This window comes from Ixodes scapularis, unplaced genomic scaffold (genome assembly GCF_016920785.2).
Source record: "Ixodes scapularis isolate PalLabHiFi unplaced genomic scaffold, ASM1692078v2 PGA_scaffold13__105_contigs__length_92229423, whole genome shotgun sequence".
Taxonomy (NCBI): domain Eukaryota; kingdom Metazoa; phylum Arthropoda; class Arachnida; order Ixodida; family Ixodidae; genus Ixodes; species Ixodes scapularis.
Genome location: NW_024609839.1, coordinates 89,118,690 through 89,144,324, shown reverse-complemented (window position 1 = coordinate 89,144,324; position 25,635 = coordinate 89,118,690). Strand labels below are relative to the sequence as shown.

Here is a 25,635-nt window from a genome sequence, read left to right as displayed (position 1 = left end):
GGCAGATGTAATGTCACTGACAGATGTAACATTACTGACAGAGGAAACATTGTGGAGAGATGTAACATAAGAAATGTAGCATAATGGACAGATGTAACGTCACACAGGTGTAACGTCACGAAGAATTGTAATATCATGGACAGATCTAATGTCACAGATAGATGTTACATCTGTTAGATTAGAACCGTATTGTGGGTCAAGTGGTAAGATTTGAGGCGATGGCACGAGTTGGTTTAAAACAAAACTCAAAAAGTTTAATTAGTGCAGTAAACCAGGTTACATTAGGGTAGGAAAAGCAGTTGCTTCCGTCCGTTTCGTTTGGCGTCTTGGAGCCGTCTCTCTACTGGCTCCCTTCAGAGCCAAGCTTGACCGAACCCTCTGCGTCAGTGGAGAGAGTCAGGTGACGGGAGAGGGGTAGCGGGACTGGGTGACGTAATGGCAGAGAATTTGGAAACGAGCAGGGGAAGGGTTCCCTCTTCGCGGCACCACGGCTGGGTAGCATTAGTGGTTCATGGACAGTGTCTAGGAAGTTTGAGTTTTCGTTTTGTCTGGCGGGGCCGTTGCCTTCAAAACTGAAAGGTGTCTGGCCATCTGACACACCAGTTCCAAAATTCAATGAAGACCGACTCTCTGTTCACTGAAGTTTGGCAAAGGCCTAAGCATCTTTCTTCCACAACCGAGCTGATCTAATAACTTCAGTGTACATTCCATCTCCCTGTGGAATTCCGTCTCCCTGTGGAATCTGACCGAGCCGACTCACTGCAGTGCCAGGATGCGGGCGAGGGAAGTGAAGCGAGTGGACAGGCGGTGCTTGCCCAGGGAGCTGCCCGAGCTCATGGTGGCCACAATCTGGATCCTTTCCAGCCCCACCCAGTCCAGGTCTTGGTCGTAGAAGCCACGGTAGCTTACCACCTGAACGGTCGAGGAGAAGCTTATTAAAAGGATTCAGAAGCAACTCAATCGATGGGTACCAACAACTTAATTTTCGCAAAGACCTCATTTTCGTGAATTCTGAAATTTGAGAAATATAGTGGAAAAATCAATCCCACAAATATATCGCCTTATGGCGATGGGTACCTAACAAGTCATGATCCACATCGCAAAATTTTGGGCCTGAGAAATGTTGCCGAATTGCACACTTTGCCAAATTCGCAAAGTATTGAACCTGCGAAAATAAAGCCGTTTAGAATATGCACCGCCAGTGAATGTTCCCAGAGCACCGTATTCCGTAACGTCCACTCAACCGCAAGAATTGGGCCAATCGTGCCTTCTATTTGGCCGACTGGAGCAGGCGGAACATGCCCGCTTTCCCGCCCCAATTCGATTGCACAGGACTGCAGCTCTGAAACCACGGATTACAGCTCCACCGCAACACACCTGGCGTTCAAACACTTTGCGACAGAAAGAAGCATATCCAACCTTGGCGTTCTGCTTCGTCCCACGGAAGTCTACGAGGCGGCCCTGACATCTCATAATTATTGCGTTGTCTCGAATAATTACATGCTGAAACAAAAGTCTATGCTCTATCCCTTTCTGCTAACCAAGATAGCCTTGGAATGACTGACTTCGTCGTCATCTTTTATCCATTCACAGCGGTGCTGATTTTGGTAGAGATCAGCCTAAACTCCAAGTCCACCCCACTATTTTTTTTTGCAATGCCAACCTTCTCTGTCCTCTCACGAATTTCTTATTCTTAATAAAATAAAATTTATGCCATGTTTTTGGTTTCTATGTCATGGTTTAGTGTTGAAACACTCCTATCAATGCCACGCACTCGATCGAGTGAAGTGAGTTGGTCAAACTAACTCGAAGCCAAGTGTGTTCCTCAGGAAGAAGTCATGTGGCACACTACAGAAATGACACTAAAGTGCACTTGGTTGAAGTGCACAAAATTATCCCGCCTGACAGGGGTATAAAGTATTATTTACAGCACCAAAAAATAGAACAGCCTTCAGCAAAATGTAATTGCAGATTGCAAAAGAACCCAAAATGTTGAATATTCAGCCTCTACAAAAACGTTCAGCCTTTCCACTCTCGTGAAGAAGGAAGACCAGTGGAGCTGTACTCGATACACTGTGTGCTTCTTCATCGTCGTTTGTTTTTTGCGCTGTTTCATACGATGAATTCCCACCAACGCGCCCAAGTATCCATTCTTCTATTATAGCTGGAGCCTGGAAAGGTAGACGCCATCTACGAGCGACGGCGGCAACCATACTGGTTGTGTGCTTGCCGCCGTCGCTTATAGATGGCGGTAGCTGTGCAGGTAGGTTTGTGTCGACATACCGGACACGATCCTGGGGAACCTAGCCCTTAAGAGCTCCGCTGTAAAAAAAGGAAGTAATATTTTTGCACACTGATTTTTACACCTCCCCTTAAACTGACGATTATTCGGTGTTATCAGCAGGGCGACCAGTATTGTAGCTTCCCAGACTGCCAAAGTCAGTGGGCTGTCTGTTTCAAGTCCCTCCCTGCCAAATCTAGCGTAATAAAAAACCAAATAAACGAGTATTACCATACTTTATAAGCCTTATTTGAAGTTTAATGCGGTACTGACCAAAATGCATGTATTGTGAACCAGATTTTTCCAGGAGTATTACCGGCCAACCGTACCTATTACGATAGCCAAGTCATCAAAAGCATGCCCAAAAGACTGCCCCTCTACGCCGTGCGTCGATGCAGCAATGCGCACGGTTCCTTTCACCGGCGTGGCGATGCGCCAAGGAGCAAAGCACTCATTCCGAAGCTACACACGAGGCACCAGTGGCGCCCGCAGCTGACTCGGACAATCGCCAACTCGCTAGAGTCCCCTCGCAACCGGGCCAGGGAAGCGAACAGTGATGGAAGTTGCATTGGACCTTTCGCAGCAGGTTTTGTAGTAGGCGAAATATTGGCTCGGAGCAGACACCGACGCTTTTGAACTCGATAAAATATTTTCATTTTTTGCCCCCTACAAGTTTACCTCGGTGCAGGCGCTCTGGCACTTTGGCCCTCTGGCGTAAGACGTAGCAGACTTTCGTTCATGGCGCATTTTGGTGCAAATGGTGTGGCACTTTTATTACTGAAGGAAGCAGGCAGAGATTATCTGTTCGGGAGCTCCGGCACGAGCGTGCGACGTCACACGCTTATCCATCGAGCGAGGTGAATGCGCAAAGCGATGTGCAATGTGAACGCGTCTCCGGCGTCCTCTGCTTGCTCGCCTAATCGGCCTGCTTTAGCTCTAGGCGTGCCTCGTGCAATGCCTCGCACAAGGCCTCGCAAAAGAAAGAAGTAGACTCGAGAGAACAATGCGGAACAGAAGCGGTAGCCAGCTGGGGCCCGGCGTGTTTGTCGTGCCAACGAGACGCGGGAATTTAATCGGGAGAATATGGCCTTTGTAGGGGAAACGACAAATAGCTATTGCATTTCAAACTAGTCTGCGGCAAAGCACTGCAAAAGCGCAGCCCCGTTTTCTCATCCCTCCGCTCTCGCGCATAAAGGAACTCGTTCGGGTGGACTTTCCCGTTGTATTACGCATCGTCACCGTATCATTGCTGGGTCAGCTCAAGCGTGTCTGAAGATGTCACCTGCTGCAGCCAGGCCACCAGCTGGCAGGTGCCCCACTTGTCCGGCTTCACCAGGTTCAGGTCCCTGAGGAAGAGCACCAGCTTGTCCGCCTCCCTGGGGCGCAGGCTCCGCCCCCTGCCGGTCGTCACGGCGACGCAGCACTGCCTTAGCTTGTGCAGCAGCTGCGACGCGGTCGTCTGCGCGCAGCAGTGCACCGCAGCCACTTCCACCGAGTGCAGCTGTTGGAGGCAGTGGCTCAGCAAGAGGCTGCAATCCACAGGCAATGGTAGGGTTACAGGCACCAAATAATCTACACTTCGGAGCGGCAAAACTCCTCCCGAAATATATTCTGGATGCCGCCATTTTGTTGATTAGTGCAGAGCAGTCGCGATTGGCAACGGTTACAATTTGAAAATGCAACTTGCTCGGTTCCAGATATGGTGTAGAGAAGCTCGGGCAATATCATTTTGGTCTTGCAGAATGCTTTTGATAGGGTCTATAAATAGACTATGTATAAAACTATCAATATTCCATTGTCCTGTGGGCTCCACCATTTTGGTGCATAGTGCGGAGCGAGCACAAGTGACAATACTGCTGCGACTGTTTATAACAAAGTCGGTTATAATGAAAAAGATCGAGGTACACCTAAGCACTTCTTATGAGTTGTGAATGCGAAAGCACGTACATCATACTTGCTCTACGCGTGTTGGCACGCTGACTGGCACCGACCTAGCGCTGACTAGAGTTCCTGTATAGGCTCCCTACGGGAGCCAGAGCTGCACGTTCATCTCCGTAGCGCCATCTTTCCTGCACGGCATGTTGATCCTGCTCCTCACGTGACTGAATTCGGCGAATAGCGGCGCTGCGCGTTCGAGGTGCGCGGCGCGCTCGAAGGCAAGGGAACGTACGCCGGGCCACGTGCAACGTCTGTTTTCCAGCACGGCACTTGATCCGGCTCCTCACGTGATTGGATCACGGCGAATAGCGGCACGGCGGCACTTAGAAAACAGACGCGCAACTCTGGCTCCCGTAGGGAGCCTATACAGGAACTCTAGCACTGACGGACACGCAGCGCCATGAGGTGGCCAATTGTTGAAACTGACGTGCCGTGTCAGTTTCAACGACCGGCCACCCCATGGCGCTTCGTGTCCGGCGAATGGGAGCCTGGTCAACGTGCACTAGCCAATGGGACCAAAGCAGTGTAGAAGGTGCCGTGGCCAACCGGCGAATGAAAACTGGCTTGACTTGGAGAAGGATTTAAGAGCCAATTGGAGTGGTTTCAAAGCTGATGACATCGGCTCGCTCCATGAGACAGTTAATGCTTTCGCATTAATAACGGTTATAGCAAAGCGATCACGATTTCCCATTCACATCTGACCTTTTTCAACGTATTTGTGTCTGTTTTCAGCGAAGATAATTGAGCGGCTTTTGCGGATCATTAAAAAAAAAAAATCAAATTCGGAAGGTTGACCAATTTGCAGACGCCACACTTTGTTGCCGCGGCCGAGCAGCCACCCGGAACGGGCCGCAAACGTGCTGCAAGGCCACCCAGCAGCCTCTACATTATCGTCTGTCGGAAAGCTGATACCGTTTTTTTCTGCCACAAACTGCTTTAACCTCTAGAAGGGTGGTGAGCTGGGCTCGTTGGTACGATGACATGTGGAACATAACAGCATGTGTGTGTCTTGCACATTCCTTTCCATTGTCCTTTGTGCACCGTTACGTTCAACATGCTTTAACCTTTCTGGAGGACGAAGAAGCACTTCCAGCATAAAATAAATGGCAACAATGATTTCGAGCAACTAGATGGCCAAAGTGTCACTACCGTATTTACTCGCACAATGAACGCACTCGCGTAATGAACGCACCCCCCAAGTCGGCTCTCAAAATTTTGACTTTTTTTTTTTACTCGCGTAATAAACGCACCCCCAACTCGGACGTCAAAATTTTGACCCCCTCCCCCCATGTGCGCGAAATGAACACACTTTTCTATCCTGGTGCAGCGAGGTCGCGAATGCATGGGCAGCGTGGGCGAACGAAACGCCTTGCGAAAGGCGTTAAAAAAATTCGCAAAGATCCAACGGAAGCAAGAGAAAAAAAACATAAAAAGGAGCTTTTTTTTTTTTCTTTTTTTTTTTTTCACAGAGCAGTCTGGACTTTGGATTCGCGCGCCGCCGCGCGCAAGGAGGTAAGAAAGATAAGCGGAGAGCCCTTGCCTAAGCAAACAAAACAACTTGCAAAAAGCTGGAAAAAAAAAAAAAACAGGGAACTGAAAACAAAAGAAAAAGAGGAGCTTTTCTTCTTTTGCACAGCGCAGTTCGGTTATGGGTTTCGTGCGTCGCGCGCCATCGCGCGCCATCGCGCGCCATCGCGCGCCACGCGCAAGGAGATAAGAAAGATAAGCGGAGAGCCCTTGCCTAAGCAAACAAAACAGCTTGCAAAGGCGGCAAAATAAAAAAAACAAGAAACTAAGAGAAAAAAAAAGTTTTTTTTTTTTTTGCACAGCTTAGTTTGGTTACGGGGTCGGGCGCCGCGCCCAAAGAGATAAGAAGTTACTGCCATCGTTCAGGATAAAAGGACCTTTCATTATGCGAGTAAATAGGACATAGGACGGAAAAATTTTACTTCGCGTAATGAACGCCCCCCCCAACTTTGCATCGATCTTTCGGGAAAAAAAGTGCCTTCAGTTCATTCTGCGAGTAAATACGGTACTCTGAACACAGCTTATTAGGTGCTCTGGTGAGGCTGGCGCTGGTACGTAATCTGGAAGCTCCACTGCTTTGTCTCTTTCCTAGTAGATAATTTTACTGCTGCTGTCTCGGATTGTGTACGAGGAAATATTCCTTGAGAGAAAGCAAATATGCAAAGCCCACCTCTTCCCACAGCCTTCGGGACCGACGACAAGCAGGGGCTCCACGCCCGAAGACAGCCAGGGCAGGATGAGGTCGGCCGACCGCAGCACGTCCACCGTCTCCACCACGGGAGGAGACGGGCCGGCCAGCGCAGACAGACTCACCTCGACCGACTCCTGCAAGGACACATTGAGAAAAGGTTGCACCCAACACCAAAGGTCTTAGGCATGGGTTCTCAAGTTCCACATTATCCCTAGTTTTCCAAGTATTCGAAGAACTCAAATACTTCGAACACCCAAAGTGCAAATCAAATCGAATATCAAGCATTATTCGCAAAGTATACAAAGTTTTGAGTATCTGCACACCCCCGAAGCCTATAAATCATCCTAAAGTTTTCATTTATGCTTTATTGGAGTCGACAGACCTTCAGTTTACCGATATATGTTCACTTTTTTTATTTTAGTGTGTCAGATTGTCTTCATCCTTTCCATAATCTTTGCAAGTGAAGTTTTCAATATAACAAATTAGGTTACATCAAAACCAAGTACATATTTGTAGTCAGATTGTAATTAATGGAAGATAAGCTAAGTAAATATAATTTGAATTGAACGCAAGTCATACGAAAAAGCTTTAGAAGCAGTGTTGGCCCCATTTATAAAGTGAAAATAAGTTTTGGCACAATGTTGGCCCAAATTCCTCACATTTCGGCAAAATGTAGCGGGATGTAGCAGGGTAAGTGCTTTGGCACAGTTTGGCACAAATGATGCAGCATTCGCATCACTGCACTACCGTAAAAGACAACTGAAACAAAAAGTCTGCTCCTTAAGTCATCCCAGAAGGAGAGGCCCCTCAAAAAATAGGGTTCCTAATTAGGGCATGGTTGGACGTTCTCCTTTTCTTAAACCCCAAATTTTCAATGGAAAAAACTAAACTCTGAGAAAACTGCCCCCAAATTTCACGAAATATGAACCCTGAAAAGAGAAAACCCCAGTCTAATAAAAGTCTACTGCCATACAGCCAAAAATTGCCAACCCCATATTTAACGCTACTTACCCGTTCAATACAGGTGGGTTGAGGATTTTGTGTTAGCAGTACTAGTACGACAACAAAACCTACCTGAGGATTGTACCTGTCCAGTCTGTCTCTCTTGCTGTTGTAGCAGGAATCAAATGCATGGTTTGGATCCGGAGCAATCACTCCCATCCAAGAGAAGATCTGAAAAAAAAAAAAAAAATATCCATAGGGCACAAACTTTGTAACTGCAATGTGCTCGAATCGTCAAAGCTTTCCTCAGAGCCAATTTAAAGTTCTGCGCAAGAAACCCACAACGAGTGAGCAATTGAGTATAAAGTAAAGCAGCACCGTACACCATACTTAATAAACAAAACTAACTACACTCATTAAACAAAAGAAAAAAAGCCAGATTTTCGACGTATGTAGTTCATTCGCTGCAGGAAGTAGTCCTTACAAGACTCAGTTGACAGAAAAAATACTGACACTTCCAGCATTTGAAATGCATAATTTATGACAAAATTACAATTATAAGTGAGTTTAAATGCACGAACAAGTAGGACCCTATCTGCTGGGGGAAACGCTACGTTGGCGCCATTTCACACTTTGCTTTGAAATGGTATTGGCAGGCACCAAATTTTCCCGTTTTAGTCAGTGCCCTGAAGGAGTGGTTCCCCCCCCCTACACTAGTAGTTTTGATAAATGCCGTTGGATCCTAAAAAGAAAACAAAAAATATTTGCTGTTTTCTTTAGGTCTGTCGATCCAACCTTTATATGCAGAATTGTGTTCTATGAGGAATGCAGTGGACGCTAAATCGAGTCTCAGCCTTCCAGGGAAGTGACGCCATTTCAGTGTCACCACATCGTCCTTTGTACCATTCCTTTTTGTTTACTTGTTGTTTTTAAACCTTTTGCAGCCTTTTTTTTTTTTTTTTCTTTTTACAGTTTGGTTGGTGAAGTTTGTGGTGCAGGTGCTTGGCAGCCAGCAAACTCCCTTCAACCTCGGCATGCTTCAGTCACATTTTTTAAAGGCTAAATCGGTGTTACTTTCAGTAAGAATGCAATTCTGCATCAAAACCGGCGATTGCTTGTTCGTATACTAAGAGGGCCGTGATATGTACCTTAGTTTACCCGATAAAAAGAGAAATCAGCACTGCTAACTACGGTTCTCTGGACGATTATAGCTGCTACTCACAAACAGTAAAGATACGCACCTCCCGTGCACACTTCTCTCTTGCCATCTTGTTGAGGTTAGCTGCAATTCCTCTTACAAGTGCCAGCGCAAACTGCGTCCTGGACCTGACATCGGCCAGGTACGACAGGCCAGACCTGACCACTCCCAAAATGGTCGTCTCGACGCAGAACTCATTCTGAATGGAAGAAAGACAGGTTGTTCCCAGTGTGAAACTTCCATCACACGTTTCTGGTATGAACACATTATTGCGAGTCATCGGACGTTTCACAGTAATGTGAGGGGCAGTTTGATACTTTAGCCTCATGTTCCAGGAAAAAAAAAGAATAATCATCAGATAGCCCAAAAAACATGCTTTTTGTGTAAAGCTAATAAAATTATAGGGGCTAGAGAAAAACAGTCATTTGCATTAGGTCCCTACTTCAAACTCTTATTTCCAAGTTCCGCCCATTAAATAGCACGGCGAAAAAGCCGAAGCATGCACCTGATCTCGCCAAACCACCATCACACAGTAAAGTCCGTCTGCTATGCCAATAGACATACACGCTACCGCAGCTCTGAAGCCAGCTCTAGACACACCACTGCCATAATATTGTCTGCCAAAGTCAACGCAGCAACTGGCCAAAGCAGGGCGAGCCGTAGCATTGGCGGTGATGACGTCCGACGACGACGAAATAATGGGCCGACCCCGACACAAGAGTCGAGAATTGAATGCATCGCTGAAGGAGTGTAACAAATATATTTATGTAATGCCAAAGTGCGCAATAACCCTGCACCTTGGGGTTTTTTCGCCGAGGACGAAGGTGCAAGCCACGATTTCACGCACGCTCAGAAGCAGATACTTTTGATGAGCTTTTCGATAACGTTCTTAATGTTGGTCCTACGAAGTCCACGGCTGGCCACGACGACAAAAAACGTTTTCTCAAGCGAGTCCGAGAAGCCGTACCCCTCGAAAAAAAAGTGCCGACTGCTTCGAGCACCTCTTGGTCTGGTTGTGGTCTGGTCCTGGTCGCCAAGCAACCATCTTTTGCACCAAAGCAAGATAATGTCAGTGTATATTGTAAAACCTAGACTGGCGACTATTCCCAGATGTGCAGGAAGGTCCAATATGAAAATGTTACAGAGTGCCGGTAAGACGACCGAATTTTGGCGAAGGCCAATGCCATTGCTGGTAATGGGGTGCAGTGTCGATCCAACTCAAAGAGGGCACCGTCCATCTCACAGAGACGCATCGACGAAGTGAAGCGTTCTTTCGTAGAGCCGTCTGTTTTGAACTCCCCGGGCCACCACTGTGCAGAGGATGGAATTGAACGCCCGCTCGACGTCGATGGCGCCCGTGATGCAAGGTTCGCCGGAGGCCTCGTTGCCGACGATATCATTGTGAAGTAAGGCGAGGCTGTCTCGTGTGCTTAGAAGGTTTCTGTAACCGGTTCGGAAGAGATGGAGCTGTTCTTCGACTTTGAGGTGCTGAGGTTCTACTACGTATAGTCCGCAACAAAGGTACCTTCCTCCTTTCCAGCACTGTTGCAGTCCCTCGAAAGTTCGATGGAGAAAATGAAACATATTTTTTCACTCCACATAAATAAAGTATGCATTGCAAAAAGCTCTAACTCTGCTAGCAATGGGGGCAGAAGTTTGAGAATGTGACGTCAGCTGAATCAAAACGTTAAAGGCAACGACAAAACTTATTTATGAGCGGACGTCCACCTAAGCCTAATTTCGTCGCAACAAAAAAAAGAACTCGCAGGGTCTCTTACGTTATCCTTATAAGATGAAGGCGAAAGCCCAAGCATTGATGTAAACATGATAGCGAACCTCCAAAGACAGCGCACCCTCTGATGACACACTTTTTGCGCAGTTTCATGGTACCTCTCGTAAATTTAGCACCTTTCGTGTCGTTGACATGTTTCCATACTTTTCCTGTCGCAGACGTGTTTTCGCTCAAAAACCTTGAAGGTCGACTGAACGATGAGACATATATAAGGCTTTCGCCTTAATAATTTTGTGGGTGCATCTGGCATCTAATTTAGTGAAACAAACTCGTCAGCGAGGAAATAAAAAACAATATTGTCTTTCTTTGTGACAATCCTTAGTGAAATAAATGTCACAGGCACCCGCAATATTCTGTTTTATTTTGACGATACTAGGCCTACCACAAAATAGCGCGGAAGTGCCCACTTCATTCGAGCGCCCACTATTACCATTTCCTAAAATTGGGAATTTTGTAAATGACACACTACAGCCCAATTTGACCGGATAAGCGCCCATGTCTAGTAGATTAACCCAGTTTTCAAGTAAGTAAGGTGGGCACTCCCCGTTATTTTATGGTTGGTGGGCGTCGGCACACAATGAAACTTCTTTCTCTTCTATCTTTCAATCCAGGTAACGTCATGTCCTCAAGCTTTCGCATCCTATCCTTAACGCTAGCATCACATTCAGACAAAGTTTTGACTTTCTGCAATGCACAGTTTATTTCTGCGCACAAAAAAACCGGCTTTCGTTTCCTCGACTTAGCCCGGTAGTTTGAGGCATGATACAAGTTTGCTTTCAGCACCCTTCACCCAGTGAAAAGAGCCCAAGGTGAAAGGGTGCTCACCAACTGCACCACCCACTGGAGGGCTCGGTAGAAGTAGTCGTCGAGGAGACCGGAGAGGACTCTGCGGGCCTCCTCGGTCTGCTCTTGAAGCCAGGAAGAGACCACAGCCGTCACTTCAACATTCTCAGGGCTGCGCAAAAAAACAATGTGAAATTAACTATACATTAGCTGTACAGATAAGAGTTTGGAGGCACGAAGAGTACAGCGAAAGGATGCACATAGTTCTCTCCCGATAATTCAATTAGCATTATTAGTCATAAGCAATTACTAGCAAAACTGATTATATTTCCGCCTGCAAGAACGAACGCTTCTCCGTACTTCTAGAAGATTTCGGGTTACGATAATAAAATTAGAGGGTTTGGGGAACCTGGAAGATTAATAGAACCTTTTCGAAAAGTTCAACGAGCAACATTGGCAGTCGCCATTCCTCGGACACGAAGCGCGAGATTGGGTCCAAGCCTTCGCTGTATGTCGGCACAGCCCTAGTGTCTAATAGACTCTTTCACCCTCCATAGCATGGGCACTGCCATCTCGGAATCACGTGACGCCGCCGCCATTAGGGGACTTCAACTCGTCGCTCGTCCCTCCGCTCTCCTGTCCGCGCCTCGGCGAAGCCATTGTGTTCATGTTTCTCATCGTGTTTTATCGCGTTTATTGCCTTACTCTCTAAAGCATCGCCTGATCATCTCCGATGCTTATATTTGCTGCTTAACTGCATTCCATTATTATTTGCGTAACTTGCGCAGTTAAGCTTACGACATGTTTTCACTATTTTTGGGCCGGATACACGCGAGGTGTTTACAGGGGGCACGTGAGTCAGTACTGACACAGATTGAGTATGTAGGTGACTCTAGGACAGCACAAAGGTTCAAAGGCCAAGTATTTATGACAAGTTGTGATTGCCTGAAGCTGAGCAGGTTGGTTATTCATGCTTGTGAGATATGCCAGCTGAACGAAACAAGAAATATACAAGATGGAAGAAGACAGACAAGGAACATACCAGTGGAGTGCATGTGTATGTTCCTTGTGTGTCTCTCTCTGTCTCGTATATTTCTTCTTTCGTTCAGCTGGCATATCTCACAAGTATTTATGACAACTTAGGTTTGCTCTAGAATGACCATTGTATGAAGCCACTATGTGTGCTTTCTGAAAGCATCGTGTTTTGCTTTCTTTAAGGGGCCCTAAAGTGCTTTTCAAGATCTTCGTTTTATTATCATAATTTACACTACGAGCTCTAAACATCCTAAAAAAAAACCTTAATTCTTTCATGCGTGGCCGATTTGCACAATAAAAAAATTATCAAAGTTCTCGACACTTACCTTTGGTGCAGAACGACAGATGGACCTAGAGAACCTTACTGAATATGGCCGAACGACGGACTGCGCCTGTCGGCCACTCTCACGAGCGATGGGCTCCTGCGTGGACGAGCGGTCGACCAGTGCCATTCGTCCACACGGGAACCCATCGCTCTCGAGTGGCTGACAGGCGCCGTCCGCCAATTGACCATATTCAGCAAGGTTCTGTAGCACCATATGTCGTTCTGCGTCAAGAGTAAGTGTCGGGAACTTTGACAACTTTTTAATATGCAAATCGGCAAATAGGATGCTTTGAGATCGAGCTATGACCATACGACAAGGATCTCAAAAAACACTTTAGTGCCTTTTTAACAAATCGAAAACGGTTGCTTCTGATTATAGGTAGGATATATAAGGTAGGCGACGAATGTATAACTCGTATTTTATCTGATGCTCGGAATAATGGTAACCTCAACGTCGCGTGATTTGTACATTCTTAATATCGTCGCGGATGAAAACGTATCGACCAGCGTAGAACTGAAAATAAAGGTTTACTTGGCAAACTTGCGCCAGAAACGACAAAAAAAAAGGATGACCGTCAAGACAGCAGCAGCGAAAGTCGCGTCATCGGTGTGACAGCTGGCCGGAGCGAGACTGCAAAAATGAGTCTGCCTCATTGTTGGATGAGTGAGTAGGCAAGGCCAAGCTCGGCTCCTTATCTAATTCACCCAGTATCTCGAATATTCGACCTCAAATGTTCGAGAGTGGGCTAGGATGAGACTGACTCGGCAAGGTCACGTTGGCCCGCTTATCTTTTACACTCGGGTTTGAGTAAGCTCGAATCTTTTTGAAGTACAAAAAGTGTTCCTTCTCGGTCATGCATGCAACAATATTACGCTTAAACGCGTCGGATGGATCGGTTTATTTATAAATTTAAAGCAACTTCACCCACTGCTTGGTCACGTGTCTACAATCATTTGGGTGCTTCAAATATTTTCTTCTGATATCACAATTTATTGAAAGGAATTCCTTCAAGAACAAAAGTTGAGACTTCCCGAGTGCAAAAGACTGTCACGGACCATGCAACGCCAAACAAAAGCCGTCAGTGCAACGTTGTTGTCCATGCCGAATCGGGATTTCCTTTCAGTGGCCGGTGATGCCCAAATGTACAAAGCGCATCGGTCCAAGTAAATAAAGATTTGTCTACACTAGCCCATGAGGTGATGCCTGGTGCCATAAGCGAAGGTATTTATAACGAATGATTTATTTCCTATTTGGCAAGCATCGTAAAATGCTTTTAAGGAATACTTTACGAGGGCCAATAGAATCAGAATGGACTATCGAAATATTTCTCGAGCACTCAATACACGAGCCGAGATGGTTTTGCTGAATTTTGTTGAATTCTGTTTTTCTATCTTCAGTTCAGCTTCTCAATTCTTTTATTTTAATGTAGGCAAATGTCACTGTTGGGTATTGCTTTGTTGGAGGTTTTGTTGTTTTCATGATGGAAGTACCTCGTATTATTGTATAACTTCTGGTTTTTTTTTTTTTTTCCTTCTCGACACTGTTTTGTATTTTGAGGGGCTGAAGAGCAGTCAAGCTACTTCGATCCCAGCACACTTACATGGTAAATAAAGTCTATTATCATGAAGCGAAGGAGAAGCCCCCCCCACCTGAGGAATATCATCCCCATGCGGGATATGGTGGCCGGGGAGGCACATCCGAGGTCGTGTGTCTCGAACAGGAAGTTGACGTCGGGCCCAAACTGGATGCGTTCCCCGGACGGCATGGTGAGCAGGTGGTTGTCGTCCAGCACCGAGTTGAGCGACTCAATCCACTCGGGGTCAATGTCTCCGTCACAGATGATCCACGAACGGACACCTGAAACGGGCTCTACACGTGAGCACCATATTTACCTTGTGAAACTCCTACGAGCGATTCCGAAACATGGTTCTAATTCGCAGCCCATGTCTCGAAATACTAGGTTTTTTTTAGGGCGACAGCTTTGCCGGTGACACTTTGCAGGAATTTCGGTGTCGGTGTTTGTTGTCTGTCGTCGCAGCAGAGGTGAAAAAACCCTTCTTCTCTGCCCTCTGGTGTTCTCATTGGCTGCGCAAAGAGGGAAGAGACCCCCACAACTTGCCGACGACGGCGCAACAACGAGGAAGTGTTGTCTGCTAAAAATAACATCAAGTCTTCAAACATTACTCGCATTATAATATGAAATCCCACTTTGGCAGTATTTACAAATACTTTGGAGATCAATACTGGAAACTTTTGTGGCAAGCGGGCGAAAACTGAAAACCCTCACATGCACACATATTCGTTTCGAAAGAAATGCTATCGCATTTAAAGATACAGAAACTAGCATCCTGGGAGGTTCTAGTTTCTGTTATGTCTTTGGAGAACAATACACACTTCATTCGCACTGTGTTTCGCCTTGCTGGGAAAAATTAGATGCTCCTCGCATGTGATGTGTACAAGACAGTTGCCTTGCATGTCAGCTGCTTTGGCAATAGCCGCAACTGGAGCGCCGGCTCTTCCCAATCACACTTTTAACGTTTCTCAGAAATTGAATTTAGACGATAACAGCTCATTAAGCTATGGAGAAGCTCTGTAAGGTACTGCCGGTTCAAAGTCTGAGATTGCCGAAATGTTGTGGAAGCACACCTGCCAAAATGAAATCGAATGGAAGAAAGGTGACAACTTTTTGCCCTCAAAATTATTATTCAATGCTTTTAACTTGGACAGCTTGCAAGCACTGTATGTGTATGTGTTCCCATTATATATTCAAAAAAGCCTTCACACCAACTTCTTTTTTACTAATTCTTTAAACAAAAACTCGACCACTGACACATTATTAAAATTAATTGATGCAGCTTTGTTTATTCGATTAAATGCGATAAAATGCAGTACGTTTACCAAGAACAATGTTAGTGAAAACAATTAAGAAAGGAAATGGTACGGTGATGAAATGGTTGTAATATGCCGTACACACATCGAGGACGACATCAAGAATGACTTCTAGGACGACCTCTAGGATGACCTCAAGGACAATGTATAGGATGACAAGAGCAACTTCTAGGACGACCGCAAGGACAACATCTAGGAAGACGTCTAGGGCGGGGTCAAGGATGGCATCTAGGCCGACGTCAAGGATGACCTTTAGGTCAACCTCAAGGACAACGTCGAGGATGATGTCCTAGAGATGAAGTCAAGAACGACATCCTTGAGGACGACAACCAGAACGACGTCTAGGATCCCTAGGATGACCAAAAAGACAATGTCGAGGATGGCAACAAGAGCGTCTAGGATGACCTTTAGAATGACCTCTAGGACGACCTCTAGGACTACGTCGAGGACGCCGTCAGGTCACATCAGTTTCACCTACCGGGGCTTACAAGATTATGCGACCAGCACTTACGCGAACGGAGCTTACGCAAACGGCGCTTACGAGCTCACGCGACTGGAGCTTATGCTTCAGCCACGGGCGTTACGTGACCTTGATTGTGACCTTGAGCGTGGTTGGGCTATCAAGCTACCGCTTTAGAGGACATATGCAAAGGAAAAAACATTCTTTTTAAACAGCCTGGATGGGAAAAGAATGTCATAAAATTAATTTACAACAAACAAAAATATTTTTTAGAGCTATATTTACGTCGCAAAACAAATCTGTAGTTGGCGCCGCAGGAGCCGTCACTAGTCACGTGATAGACCTGTGCGCCGCCGCCGCCGCAAGTTACGCTCTGAACCAGAAACAAAAAAATGCACACGCAGAAAAAAGTCTGCTGGACCGTATACACAATCACACTCATCCTTGTTCTGGTCGCTCCACATAAACAAACACCTCTGGTTGCACGATTACATAAATTAATCCGTCACACTTACCGTAATATCCCGAGTCATCGCCCATCCCCGAGCCATCGCCCACCCCATTTTTTGGGCCAATATCGATTTCCGAAAAAACACCGAGTCATCGCCCACCCCTTCAAATACCCCAGCGCGGACTCTGCGATCCGCGAACACTCATCCTACCCGAATGACGCGGTCGCGGACCTTACAGTTGGAGGACGTCCGTGACAAAGTAAAACGAAGGAGGGAAAGACACTTCTTTTTGTTTACGCATTTCCTCCGTGAGCAACCCCAAAGTGGTCGTGTATCCGTGCGAAAAGAAAACGATGGAGATAACAAAATAAGAGTTTGTTAACGTAACCGCGGAGTGTTAGGTCAAAGTCTGTCTCCGCCGAAGGTCACCGCGAACCAGCTCCTTCTTCCCGCCCGTCGCGACCGCGGTTGTGCAATATTTTAGGCAAAGCCAAAGCGTAAATAAAGCTTTGCTGGAACGTCCTACACAGACGTTTGCAGAGCGTCCCAACCGTGCATTGATAGCCCGCCCTGGACGGACGCACGTATGTACGCACCAAACAAGTTGCGCAAGAGCTTGCAATTGACAAGGCGCCCGACTTGGCCCGACGCCAAAGTATTTGCCAACGCGACCGCCGGCTTTCCCGCTTTCCCAGCATTGCTCTTGGTCGCTTCTTTGGCCCGCTCGCTCGCTTGCTCGCTCGCTCGTTGCGCCTGGTCGGTTTTTCTATTTTCTTGTAGACTTTTCTTTCTTTCTTTTTTTTACTAACTAGGAGAACATAATATTGACATTCTTTCACGGAACAAACGTTCGCGCTATATGCAGATCGGCGGTGTTTCTAGCGCGTATGCAAGCAACGGACTTCGCTATAGTAAAATATTCTTTCGTGAGCATTTTTTCTATAAAACAATGAAACTAAATCGAGTTTTGAGTTTGATGTATCTCTTGTGCATCAGCGCTAGATACGCAGAGAAAAATAGGCGGTTTTTCCCGCTTTTTTTTCAAGTGTTTGTGCTCACCCACCGAGACATGGCCCACCCCACTTTTTTAACGAATTTCAGGCGGTAGGGGGGTGGGCGATGACTCGGGATATTACGGTACATGAGGACTATGACATCATTTACTTTAAAAAGACACAGTGAAATTAAAGAGAACTGCATCGCTGCAGCAAAAACAAAGCCAAAGACAACACTAAAATACATATAAAAAAAAATAAAACATGGGTGACTTACCCGAGCCAAGAGAAAGTGCATGTTTAATGCTTCATGATGCAAGCTTCGAAGTGCCAGTGCGCAGAAAAGCGTGCGGTGCACTGTCAGAGGAAGTTACCGAGAGGCTCCTTGATGACTTGGCGTGCGCTCGCCGTCAGCACGCCGTCATGCCACTCCCGCGTGTCGACGTCGATGTGGCCAAGGAGCTGAGAAGAAGCAACAGTCTTGGCTGACAGTTTGACCACAACTAGAAGTCTTTCAAGTATTTGGTTGCAGGTGCCCACTGAGTGAGATCCTGACAAATACTCAAAAAGAAGATGCAGACCTAACTATCAGGTGTAAAATGCCAACACAATGCATTCTCAAACTAGGCTCCTAGGGACAGAGGGTTTCTCCAGAGCCCTAAGTAAAGTGTTTTTCCAGTTTAAGCATAACTATAGCCAGCAGGCATTCCCTAGTATGTGCATTATTGTTTACAATGTCTGTAGGCTTGTGTACAACTTGACTGTACCAATGCCGAGGCTTTTGATCAAGAACGACATGCATTCCTCAAGATATAAAAGATTTGAGGACCCCTGGTCTATACAAAGGATGGCCAGATTGCTAACTGGATGCTGATAAAGCCTGTCACTAATGCGCTCTCTAAAGTGCACGTTTGCAATGTCCAAAGAACGAGGCAACTCTGAAGTGTGGTTAAGCCGAGTGCTCCACGAGGTATGTGCAGTACAGAGAGCAACCATAAAACCACGGTGCTATGAACTTGACATTGGCATGAGGAGACACAACCTGGGCTTCGAGTGACCACTAGTAAAAATAAACGATCATCCCTTTCTCGCGCCATCGTACCAGAGGCAGTGATGACTCGGAACATGTTTTGTGTTGCTCTGCGGTGACATATTGCACAGATGAGGTCATTACGCACTTTGAGCCTCAAATATGAAAACATCATTGCAAGTGGCATTTCTGAAAGAAAGCTTTGTCAAGGCCAATGCTCGCGTGGAACGCGAAATCCACAACCCAGCTTTGACCTTGCCATTTCCCGTTTCCTTCGGAGTGCGTGCCTGTTCTCTTCCCCTTCGCCTCCTACACTCTCCCACTCTATGTACAAGCATGCCTGCTCAACAACTTCTAGACAATGCTGTAGAGCTAGATTGTCACAATACCTCAAAGGCAGATTAAGCACACACTGTCTAAGCGCAAACAGCAACCTTGGTGTAGTTTCTTGGACTTTTTTTTACGTCACCTTCTGAAATCCCGGACGACCACTGATGCAGCGCTTGTGCGACGCTTTTCCGTTACAAGAGCGCATTAATTGAAACTGCTAGGGGCCAGCCGTATAATGAATAACATGTAAAAAAATTGTAGAGCCCTTCCAACTTACGTGAAGATGAAGGACCAGCAAAGCTGTTATTTTTTCGACGTCTAGGACGATGCCTAGAGGACGACGTCTAGGACAACATTGAGGGCAACTTCCAGGACGACTTCAAGGACGACGCCTAGAGGACGTCTAGGACGACCTCAAGGACGACTTCTAAGATGACTTTGAGGACAATGCCTAGAGGACAATGTCTAGGATGACCTCAAGGACGGCTTGAAGGATGACCTCACAACTTCTAGAACGACCTCAAGGACAACACGTAGGATGACCTCTCGGACGACCTCAAGGATGACTTCTAGGACAACCTCGAGGACGACGTCTAGGACGACCTCAAGAACAACTTCTAGGATGACCTCGAGGACAACCTCGAGGACGACTTCTAGGACGACCTCAAGGACAACTTCTAGGACGACCTCGAGGACGATGCCTCGAGATGATAGCAGAAGATCAGGACCTCACTACCTAATAAAGTCAAGGAAAGCTGACTCACGCTGGTTGCCCCCTCTTTTTATTTTTATTTATTCATACTTGCCACGACCAATGGGGAGTTTCCTGTCAACACCCGCAGACACATTTTTTCCCAGATCCTAGCACATAACAGCTTCGCTGTAAAAATGAAACATCTTTTCATGTTATGCCAGTTTAGACGAATTCCTTGCAGGGAACGACAATATTCGTAAAAAAATGAATCAGTGGTGCTTGGGCTGGGGACACGCGGGTGCACGTCTTGGTTGGTGCAAGCCGCATGGACCGACCCGCTCGACCCACCTGCTGCCTGGGCATGGCCTTGGGGTTCAAGGTGTGTGTATGGACGACCTCGCCGGCGTGCCTGAGGGCGTGCAGCAGGAGCCTGCACAGGGTGGTCTTCCCCGAGCCGCTGGGTCCCACCAGCACCACCCCCATCCTCTGGCTGAGTTGTTCCTTCAGCTCAAGTACCTTGTGCACCTGGGCAGCAGGGGACATTGGATGACATCCCATAACAGGAATCTTCCAACTTTCACATAAAGCTATGCTGTGACCATCACATTACACCGTGACATCATGCAACACCACGTGACAGTGTGATGTTATGTCGCATCATGATCTCGTATCACAATGCCGTGTGACTTCATGACGTCATATCGCATCATGACCTCACATGACTTTGTGATCTTTTGTCACATCATGATGCAGGGGCAGATTTATGAGTCAGGCTTGGGTAGGGGGGCAGTAGGCATTTGGCTGGCAGGTTGGGGGCGGGGGTCTGTTGAGATACGACCATCAGCACTACCTATGAACAATAAAATCAGTATCATCAGCACCACCAGAGCTTCGCCCCAATCAACATCATTCACCCATGGAAATGCGGTCATTTTTTCATTAAAACAAAAGCTGACCTCAGGTTATAGTTACTCTCTCCATGCCCGCTGGGTTACCCGAAACCCAAGAGACGTGGAAACCGCAAAAAAGGTAGATGTTTAAATAGGATTGCAGGGCCCCTTCAACTTGGACCGGCTGCCAAGGAATGCAATGCTGCTCAAAAACCCGGACTCCCTGTCATTGTTTGGCCCGAAATTTCAGGTTGCTGTGCCATGCGATGTCACACATACATGTAGCATCTGCCCAGGTCATTTGCGATGCATTCGTTGTATCTGGGAGTTCATCAAATACAATCGAGACATGCTTACATTTTTTTATCTCTCTTGACTAACAACTGAGGAACCCTCCCCGGTCTCGGCATTAAAGCAATAAAGCAGCGCAGAAGCCCAAGGGCCTTGTGAATCATAACGAACATACTAGGAAGTGTCTGGTGCATAATTTGCATTGCTAGATAGCTCAGATTGTTACAAAAATGATGCTTAAAGGGACACTAACACTCCCCCAAAAATGTTTTTTAGTCTATCGCCAGGCGATTCGACATGGTGTCAGGAGACTCGCAATAAATATTTTGCTACAGTGTCACATATTTTTAATAAAGAAAAAAAATGCAACTACTCCAAATCGAAACTGGACTAGGGAGGAAGAAGAAATATAGAGGAAGAGAAATTTATTGTAAGTCACGTGTCTGTGCAACTTTGTTTTTCAATATTTTTTTTTAGAAGTTACAAAAATGGGCATCATATTTTCTGTCAACTTTTAGTATTGAGCATGTGCCTTTAATGACCCATGACTGATTATATTTGGTGGTTGTATCTAAACCATAGGAAATGGCACGTGATCACGGAAAAGAGAGTGAGCATGACTCAAACCGGCCAGTTCTTGATGGGCAGTTTTTAGGCCGAAAGAAACCGAATTTCGAGCCGCAAATTGTGAATTGTGTTCTGGGTAGTTGGGCTCTTAAGTGTCATGTACAAACAAAAACCTCGGTGAGTATAAACACCCTCTCGGTGTCCCTTGAAACTAGAAGAGCATATCACTTAAGTGCCGGGCTCGCCGACAAAAATTTGGAGCTCGGGAAAACCCCCTGAGGGTGCTAGCCCTCAGTTCCCAGGAACCGTTCGAGAACTCTATCCTGTTCTGACATTGTATAAAAGTGCACACTGCTCGTTCAGGGTGTCTAGCAAATTATTATTTTGAAAATCCCCTGACTTTTCCAGGTTTCCCCTGACAATTTCAGGTGAATTTCCCTCACCACTGTACAGGCGGTTAAATATATAAGACCGTTACAACACGAGGCATTGAGCACTGTGGGGATCATTTTTCACGAGCATAACCCAACTTGCACATTCCAAAATATTCGGGTTCATCCAGTCCGGATGAAACGAGCAGTTTCTTGCCGCCGACATCGTCAGCGAAGAGGCCACTTCTGGAAATACCATGAAAACACGACGCTCAACCACACACGTCAATAACCGAATGGCAGTATGACCGCATGGCCGCTAGATGCACACTTTCGGCTTAAGGTTTGGATTAAATTGGAGTCTGCGGCTTTCCATTTGTTACTAAGTCTATTAGCTCTAACTGGATCTAGACCAGTGTCACGCCCTTAATTCAATCCAATCCAATCCAAGGCTTGGACTAGATTTGTCGGATGCTCCCTTTGCATAGGGCAACACATTCTACATCGGGTGAGCAGAGCCTGCACTCCGCTCTAAGCAGAATTTATTGCCTATTCTTCTGTCCTCAAGTCTTTGCTCAGGGCACTCGATGGTGTTCCCGGCTCATTTTCCCTGACAGGGCTCACTTTCTGACGATATCCCTGACAATTCCCTGAATTTTCCCGGTAATAAAAATTTCCCTGACAATTCCCGGTTTTCCCGGTTGCTAGACACCTTGTCAATTGTCTGGATGACGTGTTTTTCTTATTTTACTACCACCTCGTGTTGTTTACCTCGTAGGGGCACTGAGGGCTCACAAAGCTGCATAGAAGTGGCTTTCTTTTCTCGGTCTCTACCGTCATTGATGTTTGCACTGCTGTGCATGTTTTTATTTTATTATTTTTGTGTGTTGCATATATGATGTACTTATCCCCCCCTTATGTAATGTCCTTCCCAGAAGGAGCTTTAAGGTATTTCAATAAATAAATAAATAAATTGATGATAAAAATAAACGGTGTTACGCTTGAATGTGAACATTGAACAAAAATCTATCCGGTTGAGGGGCAGAACAATTAGAAAGGATGTTCGGCCAAGCCCTAACTAGGAGCCCAATGTTCAGAAACTTACTTAATCTCTTCCTTAGGGGTGACCATGGCGATAGCCGTCGAGGAGTACATGATATCATGTGACATCATGTGTCACTGACATGTGCTATTCTGTGACACTGACATCATGTGACCAGACGTCGCACCACGTGGTCATGTCATGTAACATCGGGCAGCACGACGACGTCACGGAAAAACTATAAATGCTACTTGTTTAAAGTACCTTTGGGATATAGCAAATAGACAGGCAGTTTTCAGAGAGATCTTAAATGCGATAGCATTTCTTTCGGCGGCCCATGTAGGAAAATTTGGATTCGTAACAAGAAATACATGCGCGGGTAAATGATAAATGCATAAATTGAGAAAAAAACAATTCCAAACTTTCCCACCTCCCCAGGGGAGTCAGGCCCATGACCCCAAGGTTGCGAGCCCGACACTCAACCACTGCGCCAAGGCAGAGTTGTGAAGCGGTGGCTACTAAATGAAGTAACATTTCTTTCACGCCGATCAGCACCACGGAACGTGCAAGCAGCGCAAGTGGGTAGCTTCGGGTTTCGCTCTCCCTGGACAAGGGCTTGTGCAGCCGACGCACAATTTAACGCAAGGAGCACAAGCTCGTGTCTCCACGGATTCCCTCAGCTTCCAACAGAGGGCGCAATTTCGAAAAGGGTCTACTACGATAAAAGTCGTATGCTCGCTGATCTTCACAATGTCTCGCAAGAGAAAGGAGGGGACCGGAGAGGACATCACTGAACAGAAGTAGCGGCCCACTAAGTCTCGCGATGCGTTCGTCATGCCATTGAGATGTCGGAAAAGAAAGAAGGGCATTAGGCTAGGGACAGGGAAGCGAGGTAGGCTCGTTCTGCTACGACCGAGAACCGAGACGCAACCAGGCTTGCCCCCGTTCATTCGGCGGAACGTGGCTTTCGTAAAAAAAAACGTCAATGTAGCCTGCAGCCAATTTTTCTTCGGCCCATCGTCGAGACGGCAAAGCCGCGTCGAACGACAGAGAGGCTTGCCTGCATGTCGTTTGGAACCAGCCCGAGCTCCTTGTAGGCCTCTCCAATGGCGGCCACCGTGTCGGCGTCCCGAAACTCCCGCAGCTGGACGTCCGGGAAGACGTCTCGGACGAGGGCGTCGAACTGCTGGCAGTCCCCGAAGGCCAGCTTGGGAAGGGTGTTGAGACGCACCGCCTGCACCACCAGGCCGCTCTCCCAATACTCCCTGTCCAACTCTGAGCGGGGTACGAGAAACCGGAACAAATTACACACGCCGACGACCGAGGTACGGTGGCTGGAACGCGTCTTTGACGGGTGTGTTCGGCATATCCTATCCCAACAAGCATACGTCAAACATGGCCCCGAGGTGGCAACAGATGATGTCGCGGAAGCCAGAGTGCCCCGCTGTCGGATGGCACGATTTTAGCGCTTGGCGCCGGAACTCCCGGCAAAAAGCACGAGCAAGTGCAAGCGTTGACGTCGTAGCGGGTTCTTAGCTACCAGCTGCCGGAGCTTCCGTGGATCGCCGAGCTGGAGAGCAACCTGTGGTGGAACAGGCGTCTGCTACGCGAATCGTCGCTGCTGCGACGCCGCTGGGGTCGTGGCCGGCGACAGCGCAACGCTTCCACGAGGTCGTGAAGGGGAAATTGAGGGACCTCTTTTTGGGTGGCGGTAGACGCGCCAATCGGAGACACGTCTCAGGCGCCGCGGCTGAGGCGCCGCTAAGCACGCGACGCCCAGAGATGTTACGACTTTCTCACTAAATTTAGCGGAGAAACGCTTCCCACTACATTTAGAAGAAAAATTGATTGGCTAAATTTAGCAGACAAATACGGTACACGTCGGTGAAACGAATGCCAGGGTACCGCTACTTATGCTTGCAAGCAATAACATAGCACTTTTGTTTCACATTTTGGTAGAATTTTCCCCGACGTCGCTTGTGCAGATTTACTCCCAAGTAGCGGTCAAAGATGTTTTCACATTCAGACCCACGTGCAAGATGAGGTTCTTTCAAGAAGCCACATTTGGCCAATGAGGGTCGGACGTGAACTGTTTATATTTACCATACTGTCTGGTCGACATTACAACAGCACTTGCGCAGTAAATTCACGGGGCACATTGACAGTTTCTAAAGTACTTATCGTAGCAATAAGCGTCTAAGAATCCAAATGTCCGATAAATAAGACGCTAGAAACAAGTTTCATTGAACCTCACAGTTAGTGGGCCTGACAAAAAGCATAAAATGCTACGAGTATTAGATAAAAATATATTGTAGTTTTCTTTGTTCAAAAGCTGCTTCTACATTATGTAGCTTTCTTCGTTGGCTCCCTCTAAAACGTAAAGTCAATAAAATTAATGGTATCTAACTGAAATTGACAAGGCCAAAATAAAGTAGAACACAGAGTTATTTCAAATTACCAGCTCTCGTCAGAGCCCAAGCCATAAACTCAAGTGCAGCTTTATCAAAAGGAAAAAAAAAAAAGAGTTGCCAACCGAGAGGAGCAGAATCCCTGGCACTTTTCAGCAGCCTCCCACAGGCTTGCAGGACACTCTTGAGAGCTCTCAGCCCCCAGTCATAGTGCTGCTGCGGCATCAGCAGTTCCCTGCAAAAACAAACACAAAACTATACTAATTAAGAGGAATGTTTGGATTTAGGACATGGTAAAGTATATACAGTGATGTGATTGGCCTAAGCCATTTTGGAGCACCTTTCGGAGCAGCCAAAACAGTGTTTTGGAGCAGCAAAAGTGGCCTCTTGAGCAGCCAAAACAGTGTTTTGGAGCAGCAAAAGTTACTTTTGGAGCAGCCAAAACAGTGTTTCGGAGCAGCAAAAGCGACTTTTGGAGCACAAATTCTTAAAAAAACTAAAAATATTTGTTTCAAGTGCTAGGGCACTTTTTGTTGTGTTGTGACGGAACTTGCTGCTCGTGTTTTTACTGCTGAGACATCCCAGAAGTGTACAGTGCTGTAGGCGTGGCCGAGGAATTCCGAAAAACCGCTCGCCACCGTCTTACTGGTTCCTGACGTGCCAGATTTTCGTCAAAAGTAAGCAAGCGTAAAACAATAGATTG

The 25,635-nt window shown here is 46.7% G+C and overlaps 1 protein-coding gene across 1 annotated transcript in view; it reads right to left on the bottom strand.

The window, feature by feature from the left end:
• The window catches only part of LOC120841887 (cytoplasmic dynein 2 heavy chain 1), a 91,381-nt gene that overhangs the window by 13,223 nt on the left and 52,523 nt on the right, over positions 1–25,635 (bottom strand). The window contains exons 16-26 of the mRNA XM_042289708.1: positions 25,058–25,167; positions 23,585–23,799; positions 19,712–19,888; positions 17,684–17,771; positions 14,163–14,370; positions 11,195–11,324; positions 8,621–8,776; positions 7,512–7,610; positions 6,417–6,571; positions 3,564–3,858; positions 761–912 (exon numbers count right to left, since the gene is read on the bottom strand). Coding sequence (XP_042145642.1) covers positions 761–912; positions 3,564–3,858; positions 6,417–6,571; positions 7,512–7,610; positions 8,621–8,776; positions 11,195–11,324; positions 14,163–14,370; positions 17,684–17,771; positions 19,712–19,888; positions 23,585–23,799; positions 25,058–25,167 — 1,785 coding nt within the window. The remainder of the gene's footprint in view (positions 1–760; positions 913–3,563; positions 3,859–6,416; positions 6,572–7,511; positions 7,611–8,620; positions 8,777–11,194; positions 11,325–14,162; positions 14,371–17,683; positions 17,772–19,711; positions 19,889–23,584; positions 23,800–25,057; positions 25,168–25,635) is intronic.